This window comes from Talpa occidentalis, unplaced genomic scaffold (genome assembly GCF_014898055.3).
Source record: "Talpa occidentalis isolate TD23 unplaced genomic scaffold, MPIMG_talOcc4v2.1 talOcc4.3, whole genome shotgun sequence".
In the NCBI taxonomy this organism is placed as follows: domain Eukaryota; kingdom Metazoa; phylum Chordata; class Mammalia; order Eulipotyphla; family Talpidae; genus Talpa; species Talpa occidentalis.
Window position 1 is genome coordinate 102,999,548 of NW_023603184.1, and position 23,967 is coordinate 103,023,514.

The 23,967-nt window shown below is 35.8% G+C and overlaps 1 protein-coding gene across 1 annotated transcript; it reads right to left on the reverse strand.

Moving 5' to 3' along the window:
* Window positions 1–218: 218 nt before the first annotated feature.
* On the reverse strand, window positions 219–17,200 carry LOC119255935 (mitogen-activated protein kinase kinase kinase 20-like). Its single transcript, XM_037523548.2, has 6 exons — window positions 17,129–17,200; window positions 14,805–14,892; window positions 8,261–8,362; window positions 3,653–3,718; window positions 569–597; window positions 219–455 (listed from the first exon to the last, which is right to left on the reverse strand). Exons 1-6 carry the CDS (start codon window positions 17,198–17,200, stop codon window positions 234–236), a joined length of 579 nt encoding a protein of 192 aa, XP_037379445.2. The 3' UTR covers window positions 219–233.
* Window positions 17,201–23,967: the final 6,767 nt, after the last annotated feature.

A 23,967-nucleotide genomic window follows, 5' to 3' on the forward strand; every position in this document is an offset into this window, starting at 1 on the left:
TGAATTACAGGGAGATGCTACAGTGGGACGAGCACCCAGGAGCGCCCACTCCACAGGCGGGCACCAGGCCCAGTGCTGCTCCTCTAGTTTGTTTTTGGGAAGTAGCATAGGTTTCTCCTCAACACTGATAAACACTCAGGTGCATAAAAGTGAGTAAATAAACACTGTAGCCTTGAGAAAATGTTCCCTCAGAGGCCACTGCTGTGGGCACTCCTTCAGAATGAGCACAGTGTCTAAAAATTCTGTTTGTTGTCTCTCTCCCATAGGTTTTTTGATTTTTGTATCCTCTTTAGCATCAAAAAGAACAATGAACTCACCACACCATAGGAATAGGTATCACAAGTTTCAGACACAGGGAGACTTTGGATTACTTCTGGAGCCATCCAAGGGAAAGTTCCAACCAAGGACATATGTGTTGTGTGGTTGTGAAATCGAGAGGCACCAAAATCACAGATCTGAAAAAAGAGAAACAATCAGTTTCCACTTACTAATAAAAGAATTATCAGTTATAAAAACCAACATCTGAAATTAACATATATATATATAAAGTTAAAAGAAATAGTCCTACCTTCAATACCCCATCAGCAGCTATAACAACTAAAAAAAAAAAAAGATAAATTATGACAATTGTTTGAATCATCTTATGCTGAAAAAAAATCACAAACATACACTTCTACCTTCCATATGGAAAGGTTAGTAGAGGTACTTTTGTATTAAAGATTTTGCAGAAAGGAGTTGACATTAAAACAAAAAAATAATTGCATGAGTGCTGCTAATAAAAAGCCTTTCAAGAAATTTATTTAATTCAAATGTAGTACTGCCCGATAAGAAAAAGCATAGTTTAGTAGTAAGTAGGAGAACCAATTTTCACTTGAATTCTGCCACCAAGGCACTCACTCAGTATTGAGGAATTCATTAGCATTATTACTTCATGCATAGATATCATTTTTCCTTCCACTTGAGTAATTTTCTTGAAAGTAGAGACAGTAGCCATTCATTCACTTAGCCCCACATTATTCACTCAACAAATATTTGCTGAGCACCTATAATGGGAAAGGCTGTGCACTGTGTTCTGGAATAGGAGAGTAAGTCAGACTGGCATTATCTCTGCTCTCATGGAGCTTGCAGTCTAATGGGAGAGAAAAACATCTATAATAAAGTGGGACAAATCCCATGATGAGAGGGCTTGGGATTGCCACAGAGCCAAAGAGCAGGGGTACCTAAGACTAAGGAGGTCATATGAAGTCTCCTGTGAGAAATGATGCTTATGCAAAGACCTGAAGAATAAATGGGGAGGAAAGTAGTTTTCTGGGTAGAAGAAAGAGCCTGTACTAAAGGTCAGGAGCAGAAGAAAAGGCAGGCAATTGTATAAGGCAGGGACCAGGTCAAGAAGAGCCTTTGTGAGAAATGGAGAGCCAATGAATGGTCTTAAGTGGAGGTATCAAGGGTCAAATGTGCAGAGGGGACGGCATGTTAGAGAATGTGACTGACAGCAATGTCATTGTGTATACAAGTTGCTGTAGTCCAGAGAGAAGAGGGTGTCTATGCAAAGGCTGTGGCAAAAGACAGGAGAGAAGTCAACAAACGTTTAGGAGACAGAATTAACTGGTTTTGAATAATTGGATGTGGAAGGAGGACTCAAGAATGAAATCAAATAAAGAGGCAATATAGCATAATGGTTTGAACAGGAGCTTTGGAATCAAGTTATAATTCCTTTAATTTCTGGCTTAGGCATGTGGCATTGTCACTCACTAAGAAAGAGAATGCAGGAATGCCTTTTTAAAGGGATAGAGAGAAGGTGAAAAGATATAGTTCTGAAATTGAGCTCTATTTGGGAATGTTAATCTGTAGATAGGGCTTTTAAGGAAGCAGGTGATTAAGAGCACAAGAGGAGGGAGGCCAAGGATCAATCCTAAAAACACAGTAGATGATCATTAGTTATTAGCTGTTAAAATGGTCCTGATCAATGGACAGAGTAATCTCTGCATGACCTAAGGATAGGGAAATAGCCTAAAGGTAAATGTGATACTATATATAATATGCAATAAACCTTTTCAAATAAAAATATAAATACTAATACAATACTCATTATATTTACAAATACCTTTATTACTTTTTTCCAAATATATGATCAACAGGTATCATTTAAAAATAGCTAATATATAAATATGTAACACAGAACATGAAAGAGTCTTATTATTCCCTCCCCACAAAAAACAATTGCTAAAAGTTAGGTACATATTGTTTCATGTGTATATGTTCCTGTCAAGTAACTACACAAATTATAATTTTAAAAAATGGAGGCATTCTTCATTGTTATTTAGTTTTCATAAGGACAGCATGGATTAACCCATAATTTAATCATTAGCTTCTCATGGGATATTTAGGATATACTGAGAAAGTAGATCAAAAGGAGAGAAGTCAAACAACTTTAGTTTGAAATTTTGAGCATGAATCGAATTTTACAGTCATAAGACTATGACACTTCCTACTAGAAGAATCCTGCTAGATTCACCAACTATATAAAGTGTTTAGCTCCAGGAAGCTTATGCCTAAGAAGTGCCAAAGGAAAAGTGATGTTCTAGAAAAGGGAAAGAAGACTCAGTCAGTCTCCCGGCGGGTCAAGCTGGACATTGCTGAGTTGCAGTTGCCAAACATCTTCCTTTCTCCACAAAACTCAGTCCTGGAGGATGAGGGAGGGTGATGGGTCAAGTCCCCCAGCCCTCGTCCTTCACTGTCATCACTACCCATGCTAAGGACTCCAGTATCAGCATATACCCATTTTAGCTACAGTGATGTAAAGTTTCTAGAAAATAGTCCTTCTCTTCCTTCCTTAGAAAGCATGGAAATAATAATTAAAACATGTAAATAAAGTGATTAGTATGCTTTTTTTTTCAATAGCAAACTTATGTTTACTTTAGCTAGTGCTGGCCAGCTAAGTAATCTCATTCCCTTTCTCCGTTAACTTTCAAGTAATGTAATGGAAGAAGCATCTGTTACTATTCCCGCTTGACGGTAATGTCTAACTCTGCAAATCATTTAAAAATACTCTCCAAGTTATAAAACAGAGGATTATAACTAAACTATATGAAGTACAGGAGGAAGAAGAAAAAGAAAGGCTTTACTTTCCAAACTCCAAAAAGTCATTTCTAAACACTATGTTAGGTAATAAGACTGATGCAAAAAAAAAAAAAAATGTATATATATATATATATACACACAATACTCAGAAGTAACAAGAAAAAAACCTCTCAAAACTATTTAGTATAGATAACTATCTAAACTAAAAAGACTAGAAATACATGATTATACACTTTGATCCAGTAATAGCTCTTTCATAAAATGAGTCTACAGAAATAATTAGGTATGTATTGAAATGTTGCTGCAAATTATTAAGCTCAACTTTTCTTTTGTCATAAAAAATGTAAATGACCCAAATGTCTACATTCTTGCACATTGTACTATGTGTACTATATGAATACTATGCAGTCTCTTGAAATAACATAGAGAACGTTGATATTTATTAACAGTGGAAGGATTTTCATAGTGTCAGTGGTGAGTCAAAACTACAGGTTACAAAAGATAGGCAAAGTTTGATGCTCAATTCTATATACAGGTACTTTGTAATAACATTTTAAAATAAAAACATTACCATTTCTTGACTTGAGATCTCTGTGAATCACCTTGACAGGAGCCTCCATATGTAAGTAGTGCATTCCTTTTATATGAGAAAGAAAGGCCTTTTAATATTTTCAACAATAACTTATTATTAACCATTCATAATTTTGCAATGTATTCCATAGCAGCAATTAAAGTCACATGTCCTATTTTTCCACAATTGATGAAACAGAGACAGGATACATATATATATATATATATTAGAAAATTTATATGCTTTAATCTCTTCTACATCAGAATCTGATTGTGGTTAAAGCTAGCTTCTTATGATACCTAATAAGGACACCTTAATTTTCTGGAGTCTGCACGAAAATAGCACAGTTACTATTGGAAAAAGTGCTCTAATGACTAAGGTATTTCACTAATTTCACTACCAACTGCTTTCTAAGTCAGCCGAAGTTCTAATCGAGGTTTTTAGTTTTCACTTGGATGTCTGCAGTCACCAGCTGCAGCTTATTTTCTCATTATTTATTCCAATAAGACCCTGGGAGTAAAGGAGGTAGGGATGGAAGAACTAGTGGATTCATTAGTTTTGATTGGTAAAAGATTTTGTAATCATCAGAAAAAAATTATAAAATATTTATAATTTTTGTCATATAGTTATAAAATATTTTGGTTACATTAGTTTTAGTTACAAGATATTTTATTCTTCTTACAAGGAAAGATCTTTGAGATGATTCATACTTAAATGACCTGCAAAATTTTCTCCAATATATGTAGAATATAAATCAAGTTACTTCAATAAATTGGATTTACACAATACTTTGTCTTATTATTTTGAACAAAAAAATATACTTTAAAAGATGTATCTCATAGTTACCCCGATAATAGTGTTTTATTCTTTTTCTGTAGTATTGTCTACCCCTTTAAAATATTTATTGAGTTGTATTTTCAAAATAATGGAAGAAATAGGCCACCCCCAATCCTTTTGTTAATGAACTATCCACTGAACATAATTTAATAACTAGGCTTTGGTTCTTTTGAAGTATATAGGAAATTTCAATTTTATAAAGGTTAAATTCTATTAACCTTTATAAATAATCTCTTATTTTTCCACTGATTATTACGTATTGAAGAATTATGAGAGAACAAAGAAAATAAAAAAGTTAAAACTCCTGTCATATAGATATTACCAAAAGAGTCAAGTTAACAAAAGTATTAGTAATTTAAATGGTCTTAAAATGTAACTGGAATAAAGGAAATCTTTCTTCTATTACAGTATTCTATAGACTCCAAATTGAAAATTCAATAGCTACAACTTGGATATCTTTTAATACATTTATGAGTGAATTTCATAGTTACCTCTCTCTTTCTTTAGGAATCATATTCCTGAATAACTTTTTTAGGTAGAATTTGTTTAATTACTATTAGAAGTAGAATTAGGGAGCTTCTACATTAGGTGCAAGTAAGGATTTAAAAAAATGCAAGTATAAAAACTTTAAATATAGTTGGCAGATACTGTGGGAAAAGGTGCCATAAATTACGTGTATACAATGCAGAGTTTATAGAATGTTTATAAAATATTTAGTATACATAAACACAGTAGTAATAGTGGTCACAAAAATTCTATTCAATGTGTTTTTATAGTGCTATCCATAATTCTGCCTTATTTGTGTTGCAAGCAATATTTTTTTATAAGATCTCTTTTTTTTAAAGATTTATTTATTTATACAAGAACTGGGGTACAGGCCAGAGGCGTGGGAGGGTGAGAGAATTCACCAGACACAGAGCAGGGAGCAGAACAGGCAGACAGACTGAAAACACTGCTGAGGGAGCAGCGGATGAGACAGGAGAGGTCTGCCACGCCATGTGGGTATCTCCCTGGCAAGCTGGGAATTGAACCCATGATGCAGAGGCTGGGGACAGCTTCACAGTGCTGTGCTCAACCCGTTGTGCCACCAGGGAAGCCCACAAGCAATTATTAAAAATGGAAAATATCTTCATCCGTTTTAAGATTCAGGATTTCCTTTAAAAAAAAAAGGTGTCACTGGGGAGATTTAGAATCAATAACAACCATTTTAAGACTGGATCCAGATTTATCTGCTTTAATCAACAGAGTGTTTTACACACTGTTGACTGACTTGAAGAAACTTCAGATATACTTTTTGGTCTATCCTCCATTCCTCTTCCCATCCGGAGAGCAGAGAATCTTTTCTTGGTTTTGAGAAGGTACTTTTCCAAAATAGTGAAGTTAAGCATGCCTATTTCAAAATGCATGAACCAATTCTCATATGAAATTAATTATTCATTCTTTGATTTCTCAACATCTTGTTGCTTCAATGGCTTCAATCATGGTCAAATTGAAAGGTAAGTAGCTGAATTTGAAATTGAATCAACAAAAATCAAGCCTCTTTATTTAGACTCCAAGTTCTGAGTTCTATTGGAGAGCATGGAAGTTATTTCAAAAGCATTGATTTCCTCTTCCTTTTATAGGCCATTTTATTTATTTATTTATTTATTTTAAAAGATTTTTTTATTTATGCATACAACTGGGGTGTAGGCCAGAGGTGCGGGTGGTGGTGGGGGGGGTGGCTACAGAATTCACCAGAGACAGTGTGAAGAGCAAAACTGGCGGATCTACTGAAATACATTGCTGAGGGGAGCAGTGGGCGAGACAGGAGAGGTCGGCTGTCCCATATGTGGGTTAGCTCCCTGGCCAGGGATCAAAATTATGCCGCAGTGTCTGGCTATTGCATGATAGCACTAATTTTAACCCCAGTGTCACCAGGGAGGCCCTATAGGCCATTTTAAATATTAAGTATTACTTATGATTATAAATTAGTATCTTCTCTGCCTCACTCTTCTCACCTGAGGTCAAACACATTAGAACCTGCCTTTTAGATCAATTCACCAGCCACAGTAAGGTGAATTTATTACTGTTTACTTTTGAACAATCCTATGATCCACTCCCATTCTCTCCTTTCCTGTTCTTTCTGGTTCCTTCTCTCCTTGATCTTTAGCATACAGAGTGTCAGCACTCTTGAGAAACACAGAACTAACTCAGCTGATGTGAAATCTAGGGACTTTCCTCTCTGAAGGTACTGCACAGGAGAGGGAGCAGGAGAGATGAGAGCACCGGCTGGGGACCAGGGAGGCTGAAGAAATGTGCACAGGAGGAAGCAGAATGACGGATGTCAGTTGGTTTGTTTGCTGCCTACCCACCCCAAGTACTATTAAGTAACAACATCGGTGTCATTGGTTGAGCACCCTAAAAGTAAACAACTGTAAGGTGAAGTGCTCTAAGTCAAGGACTGCTTGTAAATGCATTTACATTTGTGTAAGTTTATTTCCACAATGCTTCAGGCAGTTCCCAGTAACAGTACATGACCCTGCTTACAAACAGGTGGTGTGGTCCCTGCTTGCATGCCAAGAAGTAACTATGATATTACATGAAAATGACTTGAAGAATGTGAAATTTTAAAGCTGATTTGAGAAGACTGATGCATGAATACGCATTAAAGTTAATTAACACAGCCAAAGTCTTAAGTACACGACCTTACGCATGGAGCTTATTATTCTTATAAGGTAATGAAGTATCGTTCAGCAGCAGCATTTAGCATGAAACTTTAAAATTTTCAGTAATCCTATTTGAAGAATTTGGCAGGTGTTGATGAAACTTGAAAGAAACAAGATAATTCCTCAAGGAAAGACCATTACTTTTTGAAGTCACCTTGTGACTTCCTAGTGAAAGCAAAGTGTGAATTTTTTATTTATTGAGTCTTAAATATATTTTTATTTGCTTTAATACAAAGGAGTTTTTGCCCTAGTAAAATTTATACACATTTGCTATCCAGGGGTTGCTAGAATACAAATGTAACTATCAGTATCCATTATTTAGATTAAGTTGTTTCTAAAGCAACTTTAACAGTTATAAATAAAACTCAGAAACTTTCAGTTAGAAATATGAGGGGGAGGGGAGGTAAAAATTAGTGGAATTTAATTTGATTTAGAAAGCATTAGCCTGGGCAGGAATTTATGAGGGAAGAAGAACTGGGTACCTTGTTTAGGGACTTTGCATATTAAAAATATTTCATTTCCAAGGGTGATTTCCAAGTTTACATTAAATATAAAATAAAATCTGAACTGCTTTTACATGGCAGGACAAATAAAGCTTTTTACAATTGGTTACTGTTTTTGCCATGAACAGAATGGTTACTATTTTTGCCATGAACAGAATGAACAGAATTAATCCTACATTAAATCACATTTTCTGGTAACCAGGTCTAAACAAACCTGTAGAGCAACAGTAAAATTATGATCTCTCTGCAGAATGTGTCAAACTGTCAATTGCAATGTCACAAAACAGGGTAAAAATGGCTGCCCTGAGCCATTGATTTTGTTGAAATTTGATTTTAGGGAAATAAAGAAAGGAAAGAGAAAAAAGGAATGCAGAAGTAGAAAGGCAATGGCCTGAAAGATTATCTATAAAAGTAAGTTGCAAGTTCTTGTTAATTTTTGCTTTGAAAAAAAAAATAAAAAGAACATTTAAAGACATAGAATAATACATTTTTTGACAAGTCACCTTGTCAGGATGTGAAAAGGCCCCCCACCAACTCTCTAAGAACACAGGATGCATTATTACCTTTGGCTACATCAGTGGCCCAGGTCATAATGTGATCCATGTCCATCTCTTCACTTCGGTTACTGTTAATGTAATCATAGAGTGATCCCAGAGAAGCATATTCTATTTTTAAAAGGAAGATAAGCAAATAATCAAAACCAATATGCATTTCAGAAATAATACTTATATTGTCATTATAAAAAACGTATTAAGGAATTTAACACAAGACATTAAAAGCATATAAATATTGCTTCATGTAGTGGTTCTCAAAGTTATTATTCTAGAAAGAAATGTGTCAAAAATAAAACTGCTAATTGAATGAGTAGTAAAACTTCAGTTGAGGATGAAATCAAAAGCCATTTAGATCAAACTGACAAACACTAAATGGTGATGGAAGAATGAATTTGAAACAAAGGCAGGCATGTAACTAGGTATAGCTGTCCTCTTGATTTCAATACATCCCCTCTCCCTTTGATTTTCTGTTCCTCACTTACTTGTGCTCTCTGTGCTAATATCTTTATCATTTTAATTCCTCATTGACTTTTTACTCTATTTCTTTAGTGAACTCATTGATGGCTCAAGGGATTACAAAATACATCTTAATTTAGCACCATCTGCTTCAGATTAATACTAATTTAATTACAGTAAGTCAGATTCTTTTCCCCAATAGTTTCATACCCTCCTTCATCCTTTAAATGGTTACTATAAATCACATTATATCTACATGTATTTTTTTAAGTCAACAAAGCAGTGTTGTTTAAATTATTGTTTTATACAATCTTAAATTTTCAAGGAAGAAATGACAACAAAAATATGTGTGGATCACCCAAAGCAGTGATAGTGAAGGCAAAGATAAACAGCTGGGACTACATCAAATTAAAGAGCTTCTGCACAGCAAAAGAGACAATAACAAAAACAAAGAGAAACCCCACCAACTGGGAGAACATTTTTGCACCCAACACTAATGATAAAGGACTGATCACAAAAATCTGCAAAGAGCTGATGAGACTCAGCAACAACAAAGAAAATAACCCAGTCAAAAAATGGGCAGAAGAGCTAAAAGAAACTTCTCTGAAGAGGAAATGCAAATGGCCAACAGACATATGAAAAAATGTTCAACATCACTTGTAATCAGGGAAATGCAAATCAAAACTACCATGAGATACCATCTCACACCAGTGAGAATGGCACATATTAAAAAAACTAGCAACAACAAATGTTGGCGAGGGTGTGGAGAAAAAGGAACTCTTCTGCACTGTTGGTGGGAGTGCAAACTGGTCCAACCACTGTGGAGAGCTGTGTGGAGATTTCTGGACCTACTAAACATAGAGCTTCCATATGATCCAGCAATTCCACTCCTAGGTATTTACCCAAAGGACACAGAAACATCAATTCCAAAGAGCACCTGCACCCCTATGTTTATAGCAGCACTGTTTACAATAGCTAAGCTTTGGAAACAACCCAAATGCCCAAAAATAGATGACTGGATCAAGAAGATGTGGTACATATATACTATGGAATATTACTCAGCATTCAAAAAAGATAAACACATGCAATTTGCAGCAACATGGTTGGCGCTGGAAGGGATCATGCTCAGTGAAATAAGCCAAAAAGAAAAAGAAAAATACCGGATGGTCTCACTCATAGCAGGAATCTAGAAAACTTAAATAAGGGACCAGGAAAATGAATATAAGAAAGTGAAAATCAAAATCAACAAAAAACTATGAACCAGAGACACTTTTTGGGGGGTGGGGGCGGGAGGGGAAGGATTGGGGTCAGAATGGGGGGTTTGCAATTGTATGGGGGAATATAAAAAAAAATTTATTATTTAAAAAAAAAAAAAAAGATTGAGTAATTTCTACTCACCAGGTTTTAAGTTTACTGATTTTATAGTTCGTGGGTTAGAGGCACAGGTGGCAACCTAGACTTGCAATTGGCATCCAAGGAAAGGAGAGGGCAAGGTTGTGTGACTGTGCCCTTAACCCATGGGATTAGATGCTATCTACAGGTAGATTGTGTAAGGATTGTGCTAAATTGTATGCTATAGCTGGTGGTGCAGAGAATTGCTTCATCTGGGAAAAATTACTGTACATTTGGTGATCAGGGGTGTCTGAAGCAAATCAGAATATTTAGAGTAGAGGAGAACAGGGTCTTTTTCCAGAATAAATGCACTTTGAAAACTGTGTTTAGCTGCTTTAAAAACTGATTTTGCTGATTTAAAAAAAACCAGGAATATAGAAGATATATCATTAAATGAAATTGTTTCATGAATGTGAGGGTGCAAGAAAGACAATATTATTATATTATTTCATGTAAATGCAGGATCTTAAAGTGTAGGTAGCTATTTTTTTTAAAGCATTTAATTCTTTCATCCCTTTTAGCTCCTCACTGAAAATTAAAGACATCATATACACATATGGTTATGTTTTTCAACCCACTTCTCCCTAGAGAGTACTTTAATGAACTTAGTGTAAAATATTTATTTTAATTCTTTTTTAAAAGCATCATTAAGAATCATGTGAAGAAAACATTTTGATTTCTAAGATGCCTTTTCTATTTGAGTTCTGGCAACAATAGCTGGCTTGGAAAATGTAAACAGACTGTCAGTATTGTTGAAACAAATATCATTACCATGAAATATTTTCATAATATACTATCACCAAGACTAAACTTAGTTTGACTTCTAACTAATATAACAAATGAATTTGGGCAAATGTCTAGAATTTGTTATAGGACATGGTACTTGTTTCTAACTGGCAAATAAGGAAAGACCAACTCAATAGTAAAACATGCAAATTATATGTGTCTGTGCTTAAAATAGATCAAAAGCAAGTCAAAGGAAATAAGATTGGGCATTTAAAATTTAATGTTTTCTATGGTTGAGTTTAATGTGAAGGTGGGCCTGTTCAGGAATTACATAGACTTAGTAGCCTTTCTTAGAACAGTGGTAAGAAGTAATGTGAAATAGACAATAAAATTAATAGGTAGTAGCAGGCCCAGGGCACAAAGATGTAATTCACTAGGTCTCTGGCATCCTAAATCATCTTCCTCTTGAACTTAGGGACCCAGGGGGTTCCATACTTTGTGCAGGGTTCCTCTCCAAAGTGATTTGCTACACAAGAGTTACATGATCTGGTATTTAGGACTTCTTCCTTCCTCTCCTGGGGGCAAGGGGAGAGGAGGTGGGAGAAGGGTAGATGAGGGGGTGGGGGGATAGGGAGGAAAAACAAGATAAAAGTATGGGAGCAATAATACGTATTTGAGGTTTCTAAAGATCAAAGAAAAGATGATCTATTATTAAATCTTTTGACTTTGGCATTTGTGGTTCAGTCAACTCTATTACGTAGTATATCTGAAGAAAAGATTTTCATTTTCCTTCCAAGAGAAATGAAATGGCAGCTCCTTCTTGGACCATGCCCATTTCCTTTGATAAGCAGCTTTTGTAAATGTGTGATGAAAAGTTTCAGCAAACACACATGCACAGGAGTACACATACACATAGTCATCCAGATATAATCTATTCTAATCCCTTCATACACAGATAAGAAAACTGAAACAGAGATCATCAGTGACTCAATTACACAGCTTTGGCAGAATCAAGGCAAGATCTCACACCTCCCAATTCCTATGCTAGTGTTTATTACATTCTCATCACACTGGTAAATCATTCTTTCAAGTCCTCAACGTAAGTGACAACAGGTGCCTGCTGCACTAACCTCTTCTATTAAATAAACTCAAACTGAAATGATTTCAAGCCATTCAAGATAGACCCTTACTAACAGGGATGTAAAATAACAGTATTTCAATTAAAAAAAAATTTCCCTCAGTGTCTTCAACAGCTGAGAAAGATGACGTGCTTCTAAAGAAATGCATCTACTTAGGCCAGGTAATTCAAGCCTGTCTGTTTATCTGTCTTTTTTCATTCTCAACCTTTCCATAATGACTTAATGGTGTTCATTTCAAGAGACAGGGTAAGTGCTATGATACCCAACCCATTTAATCTTCCAAATTTGGCTCAGTTGGCAATGTATTGCTACCTATACACAAAGCATGGTTTGATCTACTAATGCAGAAGGTTGATTGGAAAGTTTATGTATTTTTTTTGTTAGATATTTGTAAACAATTGAAATTAGCATCACTAGAATGCAAAGATAATTGTATCAAATTAACATATTTGAAAATACCAAAACTTGGTTAAGAGGTATCTTTAATAACGAACCTCGCAGGTCAATAAAAGAGCTACAAATACACAATTTACTATTACCTCCCAAATCTGAAACTTGTGTTATTTTAAAGTGTTTAATGTTATAATTGCTTACTTACTGATTGGATGGGGAAATATAGATCTAAAAAGAATTAATTATAACCAAAGATATTGTTGAATAGGCACAGGGATGAGCAAGGAATGCTAGAAAGGTACATAATATAAACAACTGGCTAGTCTATAAAGACAACTAAATAATATCAAACTTACTGATAGGACTGCTTGGATTCTTTCTCTCCTTTGGATGAAAAGACCTGGATTGAACATACTGAATAAGCATGAATGCTTTATATCCTCCTTGGAACTGAAAGGTAAGTCTTGGGGAAAGGAATTCACACCATGACTCATGGCCCTTTTTCTACTCCTCATCCTCATCTCAAAAAACTAGGACCAGGGAGGACCTTGCATACTATTTTTTAAATGGATTATAAACATTCGTTCCAGTAAAATAATGTTATGGAAAATTTTAAAAAGGAAAAGAAAAAATCAGTCACCCCACTAACATAACTCTTATTTGTATTTGTCCCCTAGTCTTTACTAATAATTCTTTTAAAATATTTTATATTAAAAGTATGTGTCTTAGTCTTCACCTAACCACTTTGACACTTAGGCATATATAATATAAGAATAAAAATCTTTGAATCATTATAACATGTTCATTAGTGGTTCAGTATGATCTTTTTAATTTTTTAATTTAACTTAATTGTGACACTATAAAATTCCTAATAAATTCATTACCATCCTCCCCCTCCCCAAAAAAAGAAACTAGAAAACTCCCTAAATAGTTCACTCAGCTAGTTAAACTGAAATCTTCTCCTCAAATACATTAAACATCAAGGTACAAGACAAGAAAGTCTAATTTCTTTAAAGCCTCATGCTTTCATCTTCCAGATAAAAGTAACTTAAGCCATAAAATGAAGATCACAAAACTGGATTTGGATTTATAAGGGAAACATAAAGAAGGAGCAATATTGTAACTGGGTCTAAATAGGGTTTAACTTAAATTTAGAAATTGGAACTACAATGTTAAACATATATAACCCATTCTTGGATATTCAAGTTAATAAGAAATAGGCTCAAAATAAAACTGCCACATATCCTATTTTAAGCATAAATCTAAAGATAGCTAATTGGGGATAAAATGTCCTCCACTTAGGACCCTAGGTAAAAATGCTATTTGTCAGAGTAAAAGCATGGTAAAATGCCTTTATCAGAGATGGAAATAAGTTACCTTTGTCCCTTTGTACTTCAGAACCAGAGTGCTTGTAGGCTTCCAGGACCTAGCTTGTGTGCAAGAAGAGGAACTCCTGTTTAAAGTCAACCTGAGAAATTTAACCACTCTGATTCTACCACTAGCTGAGTGACCTTGAGAAAGTTTACTTAAAGTTTCAGTTTCTTATTTGTAAAATAGATATTATTTTGCTTAGTGAACAGTGCAAGTGTTAGATGAGGCAATTTATAAGACAGTACCCAATCCAATCCTTTTTATTGAGGTTGTTTTATGGTTATTTTCTATAAAAATAATCCAAGTTCTTACCACTACAGTAGAAGAAGACAGGACTAATCTTTTAAGGTTTTCTTGATTGTTGTTGTAATCAAAGAACTACCGCAATAAAGAATCGACCAAAGTTATTTGTTGTAAATTGAAGATTATACTTATTATGCTTCCCAGACTGCTCACTGGAATGTGTAAGTATGAGCATAAAGTATTAGTAATATATGTCCTTGTGTGGTTTTATATGCAAAAATATCTGTGTGTTCCATTTTGGAAAGGGTATTTCTACCAGTTATAAATTGCTGCTCCAAATTGTGTGATAACTTAGATCAAGGTCATTACCAGCCCAGATGACCAAACCTGAAAAATATTGTCCACATGTCAGAGACCTTAAAGAAAGAATGCTCTAATGGGATTTAAATGCCTTGTAAAGAGTTACAACAGGAATAGCTCAAGAAATCTTAATTTGTAAAAGGTCACAGAGTTACAAAAAACATCGCTCATTTCAACTAATTAAATGAAATTTTAGTTAAACGGCACCTTTAAATATTGGTATTGCAGCTGTGAGTGCATTTAAATAGCATTTACACAGATATAATTAGCACAATTAAACATGGGTAGAAATGGAAACACCATTCTTAATTATATTGATATAATCAGTTTTATTAATGCTTTATGGCAACAAAAGTGACATCTGACAGTAGCATACAATTCATGACTAAACCTAATATTAAGCATTTTAGCACATTAAGAAATCTAAAGCTAGGTAATTGGGAAAAGGAAGAAGTCAAATAACGAGTTCCTACCTGTGACGATACCATAGTTGGGAGGTTCAAGAATTACTCCATAAAACTGGATGATGTTTCTGTGACTCAGGATACTGAGTATTTCTGCCTATACAAAAATCAAATACAAAATTGCATAAAATTTCACATTTATGAGTCTAATAAGATAGATTTCCTATTCAATTTTCTTTACCATACATTTACAAAGATAAACACATGTGCTCAACAAGTATGAGATACTGATATAATTCTATCTTTACTGCATTCTTAAAGTTTAAAAACTTCTACTGATGCTTCTATTGACATTTTCTTAAATTTCTGAAAATTTAAAAAGGAAATGGGTTAAAGTGGCAACAAAATAAGTGTTTACTTGCAAGCTGGTGCTACTAACAGTGGAGGGGTATCACTGTTAGTTGTGATTCCATATTTATTTACAGCAAAAGCCCTTTTTCTAATAGTCAAATACATATTTTTCTATATTATATCTTCTCTAGGAAAACTGAACTTCTATCAGTTAGGTGAGCAGTTGTGGCAAAATGAAGCTATGGGCTTGTACCCATAGCTGTAGAATTGAGACTACTATATGGCTGTAAAATTGAGACAACTATAGGGGGCAGGGGGAGGGGAAGGCAGGAGAGAGATGCCTATGGTAAAGGACTGTGGGGTGCTTGAGTTGGGTGTGGGGTGGTAACTACTCCACGGAGGTGTGAACCATGCCCAGTGTTATAAACCAGTGTGACCTCAATAAAGAAAAAAAAAAAATATGGGCTTTTAACTATTAGTGGAATAGAGTCAGATAACACCCATTTATATTATTTATCTTACTCATTCAACACTAATTATTGTTCTACTGTATTCAATGTACTATAAAATGATATAAATATAAAAGATGGATTCTAGACCTTCAGTGGTGATTTGATAGGGAAACCTTACTTTATACTTTGAAATGTATTACATGTGAGAAAACTATGCTGCAGAATGACACAGTAACAATTATATTTATTAAACGTAATTTTTAAAATGAAAAAAAAAAAAAAAAACAAAAAACCAGATACCACAATGTATATCCACTGAAGTCTATAAGGACATCATCTAGATTAAATCACATGTAGTCATTTATATTGTATTACTTTTAATATAATTTATGTGAAAATAAAATACAGCAAATGAAAAATCATGATATAAAATGATGCAGGTTAAAAAGAAGTTTTTAAAATATAAAAATATTTTAAAGTGAAAGGCATATTATTGACCACAAGAAAATAAGATTTCCTATTTATCCCAGAAAGAGGATCATGAAGACAAGTGTCAGCAACAAAAGAGAAGAAGCCTTGCTCAGAAAGAGGACTCTCCTTCCAAAATCTGCACACTATGAATTAGTGCTAATTGTTACAATTTTTTTCAAAGGATAAGAATCAAGATTTCATTTAAAATACCATGAGACTTGTTTTGAAGGTGATGATAGAACGAGGCAGGAAAAAGAAGTTTGAGGGTTGGCATGGGGCCCATATGGAATTATATAAAGGAAAATTATTGAATGGATGAGATTTTACCAAAGTTGAGTTGACACTGGTTTTCTTTCTGTAGCATAGAAGTGGAAGGGGCTATCAAAATGATTCCTTAACACCCACTGAATATCGCTGTGTGGAGGTTTTGTGTTTATCAAGCAACCTTTCCTCAGTTTTCCAGTGAGGAAGAAAACACATTAATTTTGCAATATAATTAGCCATCTGTATGGCAATTCTATTTCTCATTAAAAAATTATAAATGAGGGGCCTCCCTGGTGGTGCAAGGGGTTAAGCACTGCACTATGAAGCAATCGCTAGGTTCTGCAGCACAAGTTCGATCCCCAGGCAGCCAGGGAGCAACCCACATGGCGAGGCAGACCTGTCTCACCTGCTGCTCCCCTCAGCAGTATATTTCAGTCAGTCTGCCTGTTCTGCTCCCCACTCTGTCTTTGGTGAATCCTTTCACCCCCACATCTCTGGCCTGTATCCCAGCTCTTGTATGCATAAATAATAAATAAATCTTTTAAAAAAGAAATTATAAATGAATCCTATTATAAAAATAGAGTTCATAATCATAAACTGCCCCTATTTTTAAGTGGCAGATCAAACCTTTGTGAGTAAAGCACTAGAGTTCAAAGTGAGTAAAATGTTAATATTTAAACCAGAGTTTGTCAAAGTGGGAGAATGTTAACCTAGGTATGCTTTGGTATATTTCTTGGTATTTTAATTCTGGGACTATTAAAAGTGTTGGCATCAAAAATAAATACAATGGTCATTTTACACATGACATGGGATTTTCATTGTTCAGGCTCATTTTTATATTTACGCTTACAATACTGCCAGGTGACACCCTGGAGGCACGATTTCTCTCTTCAAGTGCTGTGTGCTGAACAGCTCCTGAGTGGGCATATCCTAATTTCAAAATAACACCTTCACCTTGTGTTCCATTGTTGTGCTTACATTTTAATTTTTTACAGTTATGAAAACTAACTTTTACAGTATAACTTTCCGGTGAAAGCCATTTTTATGGAATGTGGCTTTAGGTTCTAATTTAATAAACTAAAAATCTGATTTAATATTGTGATGACAACAAACTATTGTAGAGTGCTGTACTAATTTATGGAAATGAGCTAATAATAAACAGAAGTAGACTAAAATACAAGTGATATTTGCGTTAAATGAAAGGTGAGCAATCTGGTCTTAATAATTCAAACAGGTGTCAGTAGAAATAACTGGAATTAACTGAGTTACTAAATAAAGCCTGTGCTGTCGCAGTCAGTACCTGACAGCAATACAGCAAGTGGCTGTATTCCATAGATCTGCCTGTAGATCATTAATAATTCATTAATAAAATGTAAATATGTAGTAAAAAAGCAGGAAATAATTTTTTTGTAAAATTGGTGTTTTCCAGATTTATATTCTGGGTTACTCTAGCAGCTAGATGGCCCATCAAGGTAATAGATTAGTGGTTCAAAATAGGGATCATGGGTGCCTTGGTGGTAGGTGTGGTGTGGCAACATCCATCTTAACAGGTGTGAACCCGTATGTCTGAGTTATATACAGTGTTTTATGCCAATGTTACCTCAATAAAAAACAATACAATTAAAGAAGAAAATATAATGATGAAGGCTAAAATAGTGGTCCATTGTGCTAAAAATGTAAATATGTCTTTTTACAAAAAACAAGTACTGTATTTTCTGTTGAGAATTGTTCATTTTAGTTGTATTGCTTTTATAGTTTCATCTAGCTGAAAAACTGGTTTTGATTTTATAAGAGCTATAAGCATGGGAATTAACTTTTAGTTTTACATTTGTGTATATTTAAGCGATACTGAAAATTATTTTAGTCAACACTGGAAGTCTAGCTAACAATCTTTCTGTACAAAGAATCTATACCTTTCTCAGTTAGCAAAATGCTATTCTAGGGTCTGAAACAGACACTTATATGCCAACATTCATAGCATCATTGTTCACAAAAGCCAAAAGGTAGAAACAACCCAAGTGTTTGTCAACTGATGAAGAGATAAGCAAAATGTAAATACAAAGTAAATGTAAATACAATGGACTATTATTCAACCATGAAAATGAATTAAGGTCTGATACATGTTACAACAGGATGAATCTTGAATATATTATGCTAAGAGAAAAAGCCTGCCACAAAAGGTCAAATATTGAATGATCCTACTTAGATGAAATATCTCAAATTAACAAATTCAGAGAAAAAGGAAGCAGGTTAGAGGCTATCAGGGCTGGTGGAGAAGGAAATAAGAATTTTTTTTGGAGTGATGGAAAGTTTTGGAAACGGTACTGATATCTGTAAAACACTATGAATATAATTATTGTCACTTAATTATATACTTAACTATGGTTAAAATAGTAAATTTTATGCTATATTTTTATGACACTAAAAATGTTTTAAAAATATTGTTCTTTTGCAGAGATGACTGCTCATCCTCTTCTCCCTCCCCCTACACTAATTCTCTTAAAATCACAGACCCAAGGTTTAAATATCCTGGGGATAAATACATAGTTTTTCAGATTAGGATTTGAGCATCTAAGGAAAGACTGGGACAGACTCCAGCTATGTTAACTCAGGCTCAACGACGTCCATAAAGCAAAATTGTTTGAATTTGATAATAGAAGTTGGGGTACCCACAGGTCTAGCGATACAAATGTCCAACAGTGATGTTAGCAGTGTTAGCAGACAAAAATGTCTGCACAGACACTATTTGCAGTAGGCTCTGTGACTATTCCCACTGTTGCCAGGTGGAGCCAGTTTCTTCCTCTTTTCCTCATTTCCTCCTTGTTAATTCTTTATAGGAAAAATTACTGAGGTTTTAGTTTGTTAATAGAGCTGGGGGAGGGGATGGTGGTGGCGGTGGATATTTTGTTAATTTTTTTAATCTGGCATGCATATGGGGAGGTGAACCATTAGGTCAGTCGCCATGTCCCCAGAAGTCACCCAGCATACAAGTTCTAGACAGGTGATTCCAGCAAACAGAATAAGAGAAGTTAAATATAATAATTTAAAATTAACTGAGTATTATAACTGAACTAAGTTTAAGAGTTTTTTTTTTTTTAAATTTATTTATTTGTTTGTTTGTTCGTTCGTTTTGTTTATACATGCACTGGGTACAGTCAGAAGCGCGGGAGGGTGAGAGAATTCACCAGAGCCAGAGCGGGGAGCAGAGCAGGCAGAAGGACCAAAGTACACTGCTGAGGGGAGCAGCGGGAGGCAGGAGAGGTCTGCGCGCCTGTGGGACCCTTCTTCGGTGGCCGGGGAGCAGCCGGGGATAGAACCGGCGCCGCGGAGGTCGCCGGCAGCTTTGCAACCCAGCGCTCAACCGCTGCGCCACCGGGGAGGCCCAGTTTAAGAGTTCTTTTAAAAGATTTGTTTTATTTACTTTTACATACAAGAACTAGGGTATAGGCCAGAGGGGGTAAGAGGATTCTCCAGGGACAGAGTGGGGAGCAGAACAGGTGGATCCACTGAAATACACTGCTGAGGGGAAGCAGCAGGTGTGTCAGGAGAGGTCTGCTGTGCCATGTGGGTTAGCTCCTTAGCCAGAGATGGAACTCATGCTACAGTGGCTGGAGATAGCTTGATAGCACTGAGACTTTAACCCCTACACCACCAGGGAGGCCCTTAGAGAAGTTTTAACTCCCTTCTTTTAAAGTACTCTGCAAAAGTTCATTTCAGAGTAGTCCCTTTCCCTTAATTCAAGTTTTTTCCAACCTAATCCCAAATTCAATTTATTTCTTTATTTTGGAGACTTGCCATAGAATCTTTAGAGATTTTGTGCTTTTAAAACTTATTTTACGTTTTCTATATTCCACTGATATAGTATATGTATGTACATGAGAAATAAATTGAAAATAAAATTGAGTTCACTTCCTTTTATGAAAGACAGCAAAGATGCAGACAGCAATGATGACCCATATCACTAGGCTGGTCGGGCCATTCCCATCTTGTATTAGGAATAGGCTATGCTCTGCTGTTGTCAACAGCTATTACTCTCTACCTCACAGCAGGATATGAAGTGTGGGATCTCCTGCCTGTGATGTGGCAGTGACAACAAAGATACTGTGTGTGAAAAAGTCCAAAGCACATTTCTGTCCAAGAACGTGAACTGCTCCTTCTTGCCTAGTGTATTTGGAATTTAAAAATACTATTCCATGAACCCTGATCTTACCAATTTTAAGATTCAATGATTCCAGTAAAATATGATACTAAAAGAAAGAAAAGTGGCTCATCCAATCATGCAGAGGAAGCAGTCTGCTCACTGCACTGTGCACTCAAGGTCAAAGGTGCGCTCCAAAGACAGAGCTGTCTCCCCAGTACCAACACGATCCAGGACCAGTATAATTTCCCAAAATTCAAGAAGTTATGAGATATCCTATACTTTTTTAAAATGAAAATTATATACATAGAAGAGAGACTGGGAAAAGTAAAAAAAAGTTTTTTTTTTGCTAAGTAATAGAATCATAACTGATTTAAAGTATTTTTATATTTTCCAAATTCTTTACATAAACCTATAAAATATTCATAATTAGTAAAAGCAATATTGACCTCCCAAGACCACCTTACACACATAAACACTAGTTAACTCTGAGTTAGCTCAGTTTCTCCTGATGTGACTCTGGAATATGTGTTCCATTGAGTTTGTCTGGGATTTTTTACTGACCATAGGTCTCCCCCCACGCCCCTGCTCTTGTCATGAATTCACAGGGAATGGATACCAGCAGCCCAAGGTTCTTTTCATTGGTTCTCGCAGAGTATGCTGCTCAGGCTGGCATTTCACTTCAACCCAAGTACTTTTCTCCTTGGCTTCCTTTTTTTCCCTAATTATTCTCTTTCATATGTTTCATGAAGTTATTTCAGCTTGCAGAGTGCCTGCTGTGTCTCATACAAGCATTAATTCTCTTTGGCAAGAATCTTGCCCTATGCTTGTTTGTTTACAACAATGCCAACTGCATGCTGGCAACATTATAGATGCTTCCAGTTTGCCATGGTAATGTCTGTGGGGCATTCCTTTTTGAACAGTGCCACCCCCTTGATGTCTACGATACCATCTTTCTTGTAGATTCACATGTATGTGGCCAAAGGAGCAACTCCATGTTGGTCATTTTAGTGATTTACTAAAAGGCATGTTATCACAGTGACAGTCTTTTTTGAGTACAAAGAAAGTAAAATCTCCTAGTCTTTTTATGATATCTCTTGGGTGGTATCCCTTAAAGCCCTGTTTTTAAATCTTCACTATTTGCTTCATTCCACTTTAGCCACCTTTCCTATCCTGCCAGATTAGTCTGCCCTTACTTGGGTATTTGCTTAACTAAAGAGCAGACTGATCCTGGAGGAGAACCCAGGCTGACTCTTTTCATAGTGTTTGGACCAGTTTGCATTCCCATCAGCAGTGTAGAAGAGTTCCTTTTTCTCCACATCCTCACCAAGATTTTTTGTTGCTAGCTTTTTTAATATGTGCCATTCTTGCTGGTATAAGGTGGTATCTCGTGGTTTTGATTTGCATTTCCCTGATTATAAGGGATGTTGAACATTTTTTCATATGCCTGTTGGCCATTTGCATTTCCTCTTTGGAGAAGTCTTTTTAGCTCTTCTGACCATTTTTTTCCTGGATTGTTTACTTTGTTTTTTTTTGAGTCATGTGAGTTCTTTGTAGATCTTTATGATCAGTACCTTATCAGTTGTATGGAGTGCAATTTTTTTCTCCCAATCAGTAGGGTGTCTTTTTGTTTTGGCTAATGTCTCTTTTGTTATACAGAAGCTTTTTAGTTTGGTGTAATCCTAGCTCTTATCTTTTCCTTCACTTTCTTTGCTTTGGGGGATAAGTCCTTAAAGATGTTACTGAGATGTATGTAATGTAGTGTTTATCTACATTTTCTTCTATATAGTTTATGGCTTCAGGCCTTTTGTTCAATTCTTTTATCCATTTTGAGTTGATTTTGTGCATGGAAGGAGGCAGTAATCTAGTTTCATTCTTTGCACATGGTGGTCCAGTTTTCCCAGTACCATTTATTGAACAAATTGTCCTTGTTCCATTGCATATTATTTTTTTATTTTATATATTTTTTACATCATTTTTCATCTTTGTACAATGTATGCATTTTCATTTTGGTTATAGACCCCAAACAATTCCCACCACCTTTGTTTGATCCTATTCCCTTCTCCCTCCCCCCGCCCCCCATAGTGTGTCTCTGGTTTATAATTGCTTGTTGATTTTTATCTTTACTTTATTATAATTAGTCTTTTTTCCTGGTCTCTTATTTAGGTGTTCTAATTTCCTGCTATGAGTGAGATCATCCGGTATTTTCTTTTTCTTTCTGGCTTATTTCGCTGAGCATGATGTCTTCCAGCTCCATCCATGTTGCTCCAAATTGCATGGGTTTATCTTTTTTGATTGCTGAATAATATTCCATTGTGTATATGCACCACATCTTCTTGATCCAGTCATCTATTTTTGGGCATTTGGGTTGTTTCCATAGCTTACCTATTATAAATAGTGCTGCTATAAAACAGATGGGTACAGGTGCCCTTTTGTTTTTTTTGTTTTTTTTGTTTTTTTTATTTTTTTTTATTTTTTTTTTTTATAAAGGCATGTTTTTCTTTATTTGTTTGTTTGCTTGTTTGTTTGTTTTGTTTATACATGCACTGGTACAGTCAGAAGTGCGGGAGGGTGAGAGAATTCACCAGAGCCAGAGCGGGGAGCAGAGCAGGCAGAAGGACCGAAGTACACAGCTGAGGGGAGCAGCGGGCGGCAGGAGAGGTCTGCGCGCCATGTGGGACCCTCCTCCGGTGGCCGGGGAGCAGCCTGGGATCGAACCGGCGCTGCAGAGGCCGCGGGCAGCTTCGCAACCCAGCGCTCTACCGCTGCGCCACCGGGGAGGCCCCCAGGTGCCCTTTTGAATTAATGTTTTTGTGTCCTTTGGCTAAATACCCAGGAGTGGAATTGCTGGATCATATTGAAGCCATTGCATATTCTTTGCTTTGTCAAAGATTAATTGTCCAGACCTTCCTGGTGGCGCAGCAGTTGAGCGCTGGATTGCGAAGCTTCCCGCAGCCTCTGCAGTGCCGGTTCGATCCCCCGCTGCTCCCCAGCCACGGGAGGAGGATCCCACATGGCGTGCAGACCTCTCCTGCCATCTGCTGCTCCCCTGTAGTATACTTCAGTCCTTCTGCCTGCTCTGCTCCCAGCTCTTGCTCTGGTGAATCCTCTCACCCTCCCACGCTTCTGACTGTACCCAGTGCTTGTATAAATAAATAAATAAATCTTAAAAAAAAAAGATTAATTGTCCATTTATGTGTGACTTTATTTCTTCTATTTCTTTTAACACTGTTTATACTTTTCTTTGTATAGGTCACTCATTCCTTGGTTAAGTTTATTCCTAGGTATTTGAATTTTTTTGTTTCAATTGTAAACGGGAATGTTTTAATTTCCTCTTCTTCAGACTGATTGTGCATATAGGAAGACTACTGATTTTGTGCTGATTTTGAAGTTTGCTGGTTGTCACCTGACTGTATTTGAATGGGGTCTCACTAAGCCAAAAATGACTCAAAGAGCATGACCTGTGTATGACACTCTGGTGATTAAATACAGGATTGAAAATCATTCAAGCTGACTTGTTAAGTTATTCTTGAGTACGTCATCTTGGGTTGGTTTT

Bases quoted from the DNA above. Each gene is read 5' to 3' on its own strand.
- LOC119255935 (XM_037523548.2), bottom strand. From the start codon at position 17,200: ATGCCCACTCAGGAGCTGTTCAGCACACAGCACTTGAAGAGAGAAATC. The intron at 8,363-14,804 runs GTAGGAACTCGT...TTTTAAAAATAG, and splicing joins CAACTATGGTATCGTCACAG to AATATGCTTCTCTGGGATCA. The intron at 598-3,652 runs GTAATGTTTTTA...TTTTTTTTTTAG, and splicing joins AGATCTCAAGTCAAGAAATG to TTGTTATAGCTGCTGATGGG.